At 38.0% G+C, this 9,470-nt stretch overlaps 1 protein-coding gene across 1 annotated transcript; it reads right to left on the reverse strand.

Annotated features, from left to right (window-relative positions):
* Nucleotides 1–4,421: 4,421 nt before the first annotated feature.
* mgst1.1 (microsomal glutathione S-transferase 1.1) lies at nucleotides 4,422–8,771 on the reverse strand. The gene is made up of 4 exons (XM_007259752.4): nucleotides 8,569–8,771; nucleotides 6,670–6,800; nucleotides 6,415–6,509; nucleotides 4,422–4,928 (listed from the first exon to the last, which is right to left on the reverse strand). The coding sequence occupies exons 2-4, from the start codon at nucleotides 6,793–6,795 to the stop codon at nucleotides 4,682–4,684; spliced, it is 468 nt and encodes a 155-aa protein (XP_007259814.1). The 5' UTR covers nucleotides 6,796–6,800; nucleotides 8,569–8,771; the 3' UTR covers nucleotides 4,422–4,681.
* Nucleotides 8,772–9,470: the final 699 nt, after the last annotated feature.

Below are 9,470 nucleotides of genomic sequence, written 5' to 3' on the forward strand. Positions count from 1 at the left end.
ATAGCGGCTCTCACGTGTCTGTGCCGGAGCTCCTCTGAGTAAGTTTTCCTAGGCGGCCGCGACTAACGCTCGCGAGAACTGCGCCTCTTTCGAGAACTGCGACCTGCTTTCCGATCTGTATGTAGTTCTACAAGGTGCTGGTTAATTCTTTACAGAAGCTAACTAATAGTGATGGGCACAGCAGCTCTTTTAGATGAACTGAATTATTAGAATCTGTTCACTTAAAAGATTTGTTCAAAAGATTTGTTTATTCGAACAAATCTTTTGTGCTGTTCGTCTGTGTGGTACCGGAGAAGCTCCAGATAAAGACAGATTATAAGTAAATCAGTGGGTACGACAGTGCTGTATACAGGTATTACACTCTGCAACTGTAGAGGGAACCCATGAGCACAAAATCTCAATCCTACCTAGTGGAGCATTAAGTTGTAAATATATCAACTTAACTGAATTATAGGTATTCTTAACATATTTAGCATTTTTTTAAAGAGCTGCCAATACTGACAGCATAATACTGCAGCAGCACAATAATGAACAATGTAACTCCAAGCCAACATACAGTACTGTGACAATTAAGAATACAGGATAAAGGTAACTTGCTCTTTTAGCGTACAACACTGAGGCCTGCCAATCAACACATATCTCACACTAAACCATGCCTTGGATAAGATAGCTTTGAGCAACAGACAACACAAAAATGGTAAGTAAGGAAGAAGCCACACCCAATATTCAAATATATGGTGCCAGGAGCCTATGGGAAAGCTGTTACTCATTTACTTAAGTAAAAATCTTGATAAGACACTTCAGTGTCTACAGAAGTATTTTTAATTCTAGTATTCTTTATACTTCTACCTGAGTAATGGATGTAAATACTTTTGGCAACTTTGCATATTTGTAGTCAATAAAGACAGGCAAGTTGTACCGGGACCCAATAAATAGAGCAATCTGGCACCCTATGGTAATAATAATGTCTGGGGTCTAAACCTTTTCTATCACTCTGAAGAATTACACTGGCGGTAACCAAAATCCCTACCTCACCTACCTCAATAATTTTGCTGTGTAATAGGGTAAACTACATTGTATTTCTATTATATGTTCATATTGTCTATGGACACTCCTTAATAAATTCAGCATTCAGCTGCATGATGCAAGTCACACGTGCAAAGCATGTCTAGTCAATGTAGACCTGTAGAGAAGCACTGTAATGCAATAAGACTCTTGATAGATACAAACCCATTGACACCATTCCTTATGTGAGGCAGTGAGGCAATTGAGCTGTGGAGCAATGGAACTGTTTTACCTGGAATTTTGGTGATCCATCCAATAATTCTGGATGGGTGGGACAGTTGGAGAGTTAGGGATGAGGTGGTGATCATCCACTAAACCTTACTCTAAATCTTCAGTACTATAAATCTTCAAAATCTCCAAGAACATCTTCTCTGAAGAGTAGAGACTACTACTCCAACAAAAGACACAACAAACACGTTTCACACACACACACACATATATATATATATATATATATATATATATATATATATATATATATATATATATATATAGGTAGGTACAGCTCAATTCACAATTCACATAAGCAGCACACAAAACCCACTGCACTGCTGCACCAAGAACACCCAACCACCACCTCCACAGCCTGTATAACTCCGCCCCCAGGACCCTCAGTGAAGTAACGGACGCCACAGTATTTATTATGTGTGCATTCCATCAAGTCTGCGCTCTCTCTCTGAATGGGGTGACGTTTTGTTGCATGTAGACCTGTATTACGTACCGGCTGAACCAGAATGGCTTTGAACTGCTGCTCCATCACATCCCTCACTGGAAACTAATAGGCTGCCGTGTGTGGGCGAGCCAGTGTGACCATTACAGACTGGCCTTCTGCTACACTGGGGCCTACTTCGTCATATCCGCCTAAACTGGATGAAGGCCCCATCAGTCCCCGCATTACCTCAGAATCGAGCCGTAATGGACCCCGTGACCCGCGTTCACCACGTGCCCTCGAAACGTCCATACCGGCCAGATCCGGTGGGCAGCAGATAGCGAGGCTTAAACTCAAATTGATTTATAATGCAGAGCGTCGGCCGTAAGTCGGATCTCGGCTAAGCGTTCATTAATTTTTCAGGACCCGGGCAGCCATTGTGCGATATAAATCTCTGCCGCACCTCAGCGCCGGCCTGAGCCACCACTTTGAAGTTCTGCCTAATTAAGCCCCTGTACAGTTAATAATCCCAACAATAAGGCAGTGGGCAGATGTGAGAAATATACGACGTCTACTGTAATACAGAGAGCGAGGCGCGAGCAAACGAACGTTCTGACAGATGTGGAGGTGCAGAGGCGGCTGCTCGGTCCGTCTCAATGTCTCAACGTCTGCGTGTCTGTCCTCGTTGGTACATCTGAAGGCCTGTGTGAGCGTACTGCAGAAACGCTCGCACAACCACCAGGCCGAGCGTGAGTCAGTGATCCGGTGCTGAGTCTAACAGCCCCCAAGGTGAGCTCGAAAATAAGTTTTTTAAGACACTTCAGTAGAAAAAGAATCCACAGGCATCCCTTCAACAGCCCAACCCACTCAGAGCTGAGCCAGGGCTGCGGACAGAGTAGGAGGATCAGTCGCTATTGATCACGGAGCGAGGTATAGGCGTACCTCATCTGCCCTGGCTGTAAAACGCACGACTTGATTGAAATATTGCAGGGCCTGGAGCTGGGCACGGGCCCAAAACAAATGAACGCAATCCTAAGGGCAATCCGATGGGCTGTATGCAGAGCCAGGCTCCTTGGCCTTGGAGCTAAGTGGCAGTGTTTAATGTGTTACAAAGAGAAGGTCACATTAAAAAGAAGGAGGAGGATCAGAGCAATGAAATGTCACGCCTCACCTTGATGCAGGATATCATAAGCTATTATCATCTACAGCTGCTTATCCAGACAGGAGCCTGTTTCAGAGAAGTCCTGTTGTCTTTTTACCTCGTTCTGAAGGTAAATCTGAGCAGAACATTGTGTAGTTCACTGGCTGTGTGGCCTGGATGAATTTAGGTCTGTACATGTAGTACTTTCTCAATCTGTGAGCTTTCAGGAGGGGCGTACAAGTTCACAAGATCAAGTCTTTGCACTGTAGACCTGCACTGCACCGTGATCAGTGGATACGGTTTGGGTTTTCAGACACCTCCCTCTAGTGGATAGAGAAGACATTGCTCCCTGTAACATGACATTTAAAAGTAAGATCTTTTCAATAGCCTTTAATTAAAAAAAAAAATCTCAGAGCCAAATGTTTATATATTTTTTTGTATTAAATATGAGTCATTTAAATTAAGATGTTGTCTATAGTATTTGCTTAAATATATACATTTTTTGTTGAAAGCTGTCTCAGCACAGAACTTGAAATAATAGATTAGCTTTTTATCCTGGGAAGAAAACTGAATCTACGCTTTTTGGTTCTAAAGTAAAGCTGGATCATTCTGGGGGGGCTAATTAAGCTCTTTCGACAAAGTTTTGGGAGATGCCAGTTATTTTCTTAATATTTTCTAATGTGAGTTACTGTAAGTGCCTTCATAAAGATAAAGGAGTCTAAATAAAACACATTTTAGTTTTTAAACGTAAAATATAAAAAAAAATAAAAAAATAATTTGTTTGATATATGGTTATACATGTAGTTTTAAAAAACCTGCATATGCCAACTTTGCAGATATTGATTAGAGCTCGGAAATCAAAGATTAAATGACTAAAAGCTCCAAACAAGCTGCTTAGGATCGTTTTAAAATTACATTCATGTAGGCATTAAGGATCTACTCATTTTGGACAGGTGAACTGAGAGTTAAGAGTAATAAAAATTAATAAGAGTAAATTATATATATATATATATATATATATATATATATATATATATATATATATAAAGCTGCTGCTTATGTATACATTCATGTAAAATCGTGTGCCAGTATGTATTAAATGACTTTTCTATGGTTAGAGACACTCATGCTCACTATATACAAGAAAGCTCCACATATTCTATTTTCTTTTTAGGCTTAAAACACAATTGAGGTAGAATACAAGAGCAGTTTTGCTTCCTTTAAAGATCAAACACAGTCCAAAAGAAAGAGCATTACAACTTTTAAAATGATGGCTGTGTAGCATAATGTAAAGCATGTAGAACATAAATATTTATTATGTTTTGAAAGTTTTAAAAAATAATATTTTTTAGGAAAGACACTTTATTTTTAGTTAAATCTCTGCGTGTCATTATTGTGTTTGTATCCTCATTTTTTGCTGTGTCCTTAAAGTGTGTACTGACTTCTGTGCAGTTTTTTATTATTATTATTAATCAAATTGATTACATCAATTGATCAATTCTGGTATGTCCGTCTTATTTCAGTTTAAAAATAATTAAAATAATGAACAAATATCAGCAACATAAATGTTATTTATAACAAACTTTTATATCAATCTGGTTAAACAATAAAACACTTTAAAAACAGTGATTTTACAATGCATTGAAATAAAAAATAGGAAATTTAGTACCTTAATAAAACTGAACAAAAATCCTTAGTCTTTCTTGCTGTGCAACTGAAAGTATGCTAAAGTATGTTGTGCTGAATATTTCAGAAGGGTCACATTACGCAGGATATTTCACATTCAATTAAGCAACTTCTAGCAACTTTCTGATTTTGTCATCAGTTTACAGAAAGAGTGCAGTGGTGAGGACGCGGTAGGCCATGGATAAAGTGGTGACCAATCCCACCATAAAGGCCAGAAGTCTGCTGGGTTGGGGCAGCGCCATCACGTAGACCACGGTGTGGATAAAGCGTGAACCAACGAACAGCCGGAAGTGCAGCAGAGCAGTGGAGAGGTCAGGCCCTGTCAGAGCGTAGAGCAGACCAATCACCACAAAGGGAATGATGTTCTCCAGGTCATTCTGATGACACCTGCAGGTGGAGCGAAAATTTCATTAGAGGTTTCCCATGTCACACTAAAAACCAGAGAACACTGCTATTCCATGACTTTTTGGATGTCCGTGTATTAAAAGGATGAATTTAAATAGAATGCTAAGTCAATGCACTTATCAGAGTTTTTCATGTACTTGTCTGTAGTAGTAATTTTATAAATGAGAATAAATCCATCTGGGTTGGCATCACAGACAACAGATTATTATATAGTTCAAATGCAGCAATTAAAGCTGATGTCTGTAAGTTTTGGTATTTGAGGGATTTAGGGCCCTCTCTGGTGAGAATGGGTAATTGCACCAAGCATGCGGAAAAATCATTTTAAAGTGGGCGGGTGTGATGCAGTCTCCTTTCAGAGCGGATGAATCCGATTCCAGGTTATGTTCAGTCAGCGAGAGAGAGAGACAGAGAGAGAGAGAGAGAGCTCAGTCAGATACTTCACTTCAATTACGCACTCTGTTTTTACTATGAGTGAATGGAGGAGCTACTAAGCTCTCGAGTTTCCCCTTCTGAAGTCTCCAATGCTCCACCAGCTGCTAGTGTTCAGTAAAACTGAGCCGGATCCTCTTTTAGAGGCTGCACATGTGACGTACGAATGTAAAGACGTGTGACGTAGCTAGAGGAACTCCTGCGAAAAGCGAGCCGAGATATCAGTTTTTAGAATGCATATATTAGGTTTAGCAGGAATGGCTGTTCCAGCACACTGGTACCATTAAACCTAATATTTTATCCCTTCTCCATTAGGAAATGCTTCTGCTTTCAGTTTAGAAACACTATAATATGAACTGCCACTTTAAGGAAGGCCACCTTACCATCACCTTACCAGTGTGTTCTTAAAGAGTACAAAAAACAGACCATACTTATACTTATACTTATACCATACTTATGACATCAAAAATAATTATCAACTCAATGCAGATAAATCATTTTTACTTAACATCGCAGTGCTTCCTTAATACACACATTGTTGTGCAAACTGTACCTGAGAAAATTAAATTAATTAATCAAAATAATCATTTTATTTGGACAGTAAGTTATTTTGTGTTAGAATAAACACAAGCAAAACTTTGAGATCTGAGTGTGTTAGCTTAACCATTTCCAAAGATCTCCTCACTGTCTGTATTTACAGATATTTTTCAATACCCAACCTATCTAATTTATTCTTTATTAAATTAAATCCAGTGAGCTGTTGATAGAACATTTACCTAAAGTTCACAAAGAAGTCACTATGAAAAAAAAAAAACTGTAATCTTGACTGTTTCATCTAAACCTACATGTCCACAACCCTATGAATAAAAAAGTCATTTAATTTTCGAATAAAGGTACGGTTCTGATGCTATGTGTTTTTTTTTACAGGCAGAAGCGCACCTACTGCTGGCATAAACATCTTTTACAGTTTTTGTATCTGCTTAGGACCTTGCCACAGTACTGTACATATCCTGACAGATTGCACTTAAAACTGATATACCTTCGCACCCGCTCGACATCTGGATCCACCCTAATCATCTTCTTCCTGTCCTCAGCAGAGCCCCCAAAAGCTGTGTCTTCCATATTGGCAAACACCTGCAACAACAACCAGCATGAAGGAGCTGCTGATAGATTACAGCTAAACAGAAAAAAAACTGACGGCAGGTGGAACTCAAACAACGTTCAGGAAGTGATCACAGATGGACTGGGAGGTACAGAGGCCTCTCTATAGCAGTTTAAAACATTAACAACTGACCTTTCTTGTCAATCGAAAGTAGGATGTCATGGGGCTCATGAGCATCATCTTGAGGATGACTAGGGTCGCATAGGTGGAGAAGGCCATGAAGACCTCGCTGTCAATCATGTGCACGATTTCTGCCATCTTTCCTATAGGAGCAATTACATAGACCACACTTAATATAACAGTGACTCAGTGACTCAAAAACACTTTCAGGTAAAATACATCTCAATTAGTGTAGTATATTGTAGGGCTGTGAAGGGTCGCAAGAGCCTGGCAATATAATATGTATCATGCTGTAGTAGGACAATTACATATATTGCAATAGTTTGTGATGCTGTAAGCAAAAATATACCTGCAATTTGTTTTAATTAGATTTATATGCATACAATCTGAGTTTAAAAAGGTTCATTTTAGGGATGCACCAACATTTTTTTACTAAAACTGAAAGCAAACTAAATTAAACACCACCAGCAAAAGCTGGGCTCAATTTATGTTTTTAGCAGGTTATTATTTAGCCCTTTTGTTTTCCCATTTTTAAGAACTGTAATCTATCACTTGTAGTATAGTGTAGTACAAATAGTGTAGTATAGGGTAGCTTTAGCTTATACAAATCTGTTCCAACCATTTTAACAATTCAAACACTTTAATCAAAAGTTGTACTACTCATATAAGTAGTTCTGACACGATTTCTAGAACAAAATGTTAAAGTACAGGTTATTCAATTCAATTAACCATGTGCGAGCCTACTGAGCCTACTATTATACTAGTATAAAAATATTTTTTTATAAACTGAAAATAAAACTATTCCATATTAACATGAGGCAAATCTTAAGGCACTATAGAGTTCAATTGAGTTATGAAAGCTGTGAAACCTTACATACATTTACATTTATATTTATTTAGAAGACATCTTATCCAGAACGACTTACAAAAGAGCTTTGTGGATTACTTTGATTGATTAATATCCATAGCTAGTTTCAGCTTGAATCAGAAAGAAACCCCTGCTAAAAAAATCCAGCACTGATCAATAAATAGTTAGCCTACCAGTATAGGGTATATGATATGAGGTCTGTTCTGGTGATCTGGTATAAAGACACCTTGGAGAAAATTGTTAGTTTAGGAAGTTTAGAAGTAGTTTAAAAGACGGGGACACTGCACCCCTATGTTCAGCGTAACGTTTATTAATTTCATTTTCTGACCGTTTGAGGCTAAATGGAAAATTTGAAAATTGAATATAAAAACATATTTCACTTAATCTAGTGTTGTGTACAAAAAATAACATTTTATCCATGTTTCCAACTTTTTTTTTTCATTTCTGCCCCTCACAAACGTAAATTCAGAAAAAAATTGAAAAATAATCCTTTTTTTTTAAAGATTTTTCAGTTTTTGCATTTTGCAAGTTGAATTATACCATCAGATTTGTGTTACACAATATACACAAACGGACAAATTTAAAAATTGAAAAATTGTAAAATTAAAAAACCTGAAAATTGAAAAAATGGAAGAAAACTCAGGTCTTCTTAATTTAGAATTTAGCTTGATATTCAGTCAGAAAATTAAACTGCTAAACGGTACACTGCACTCCTACATAGTGCAGCGTTATGCAATTCTTTCTACTAATTAAAATGTAAAGTCAGTCAGGATGAACAATTGTCTGTGTGTCTGTTAATGCGCACGCGCCACGCAGTAATATTTCAGTTGCTTTGAATCGTAAATAAAGGTTTTTTGCGTTTTTTGGTGCAGGAGGATGAACAGACCCAGTGCAGTAATGCGCCCTGGGCATTTTCCTCCCCTGGAATCCCAGGAACGCACGGAGCTGATTCATAAACGCAGAACAGACGAGAAACGAGTGTAAGTTTAGTTTAATCACTTTGTTTGAGTTGCTGAGATGTTTCAGTGCGTTCTTCTACCTACCTTCTGACCGAAAGTGAGCTCGAGCTGCGGCTGAAACGTAAGGAACGTGTCCTGCTGCTGCTGCTGCTGCGGGAAGGAGGGAGGGAGGGAGAAAAGACGCACGAGCGCGCACGAGAGAACTGAGGACTCAGGACTGGCCAACAACTTCCTGCTTGTTACACAACATTCAGTAACAAAGCGGGCTGCATCTTACCCACCTACCTAAACAGTGACACACTTCCCAGCCATTACTAATGCACGACCAGCCAGACCATAATAGTTGTTTAAGAACTGGTAAGCCAGCCAATCAGCTACCTTACAAGAATAAGCAGCTTTTAAAACACCATGACCATCAAAAAACAGCTTAGACAATCTGAAACTGAATATTATTTTTAAGCAATATTATTTTTTTATGTAGGGGCCATTCCACCGAATAGGTGCCATTTCTGTCCCCAGGAAATTACATGTATAAATGTGCACACAAAAATACATTTTGTTACTAAGCATCTTCTAAGTGTCTTGTACATTGACCTAATGCAAAAGTAAGATATGGTATTAAAAAACTAATAATTAAAAACTACCTAGAACATTGAGACAATAGCATTTTTTACCTGCCCCAACTCTCTAACTATAAAATGTATTAAATATAATTATTAAAATCCTTCAAAGATTTTTTTTGCATTGTTGTGCAAATCTCCAAATTCAAATCAAATCTTATCTATACTTAAAAAGTTAAAATACACATTTTATTTGTATCCCAGGGTTTCACTCGTTCCTTTTACCATTTTTATGTTTTTGCTAATTCTATTCTATAAACTCATTCCTGTTACTTTTTATTCCTGTTACTCAAAAGATAAAAAGTAAAAGAAGTGAGTTCCAGTAACAGGAATGAGTGCCATAAAGTGAGTGATTTTTTGTCATAA

This window comes from Astyanax mexicanus, chromosome 2 (genome assembly GCF_023375975.1).
Source record: "Astyanax mexicanus isolate ESR-SI-001 chromosome 2, AstMex3_surface, whole genome shotgun sequence".
Classification (NCBI taxonomy): Eukaryota; Metazoa; Chordata; class Actinopteri; order Characiformes; family Acestrorhamphidae; genus Astyanax; species Astyanax mexicanus.

What these genes read in the sequence shown, in the direction of transcription:
- mgst1.1 (XM_007259752.4), bottom strand. Translation starts at nt 6,795, where the DNA reads ATGGCAGAAATCGTGCACATGATTGACAGCGAGGTCTTCATGGCCTTC. An exon ending in ACTTTCGATTGACAAGAAAG is followed by an intron (nt 6,510 to 6,669) that starts GTCAGTTGTTAA and finishes TTGTTGTTGCAG; the next exon opens with GTGTTTGCCAATATGGAAGA. An exon ending in GATGTCGAGCGGGTGCGAAG is followed by an intron (nt 4,929 to 6,414) that starts GTATATCAGTTT and finishes CTCCACCTGCAG; the next exon opens with GTGTCATCAGAATGACCTGG.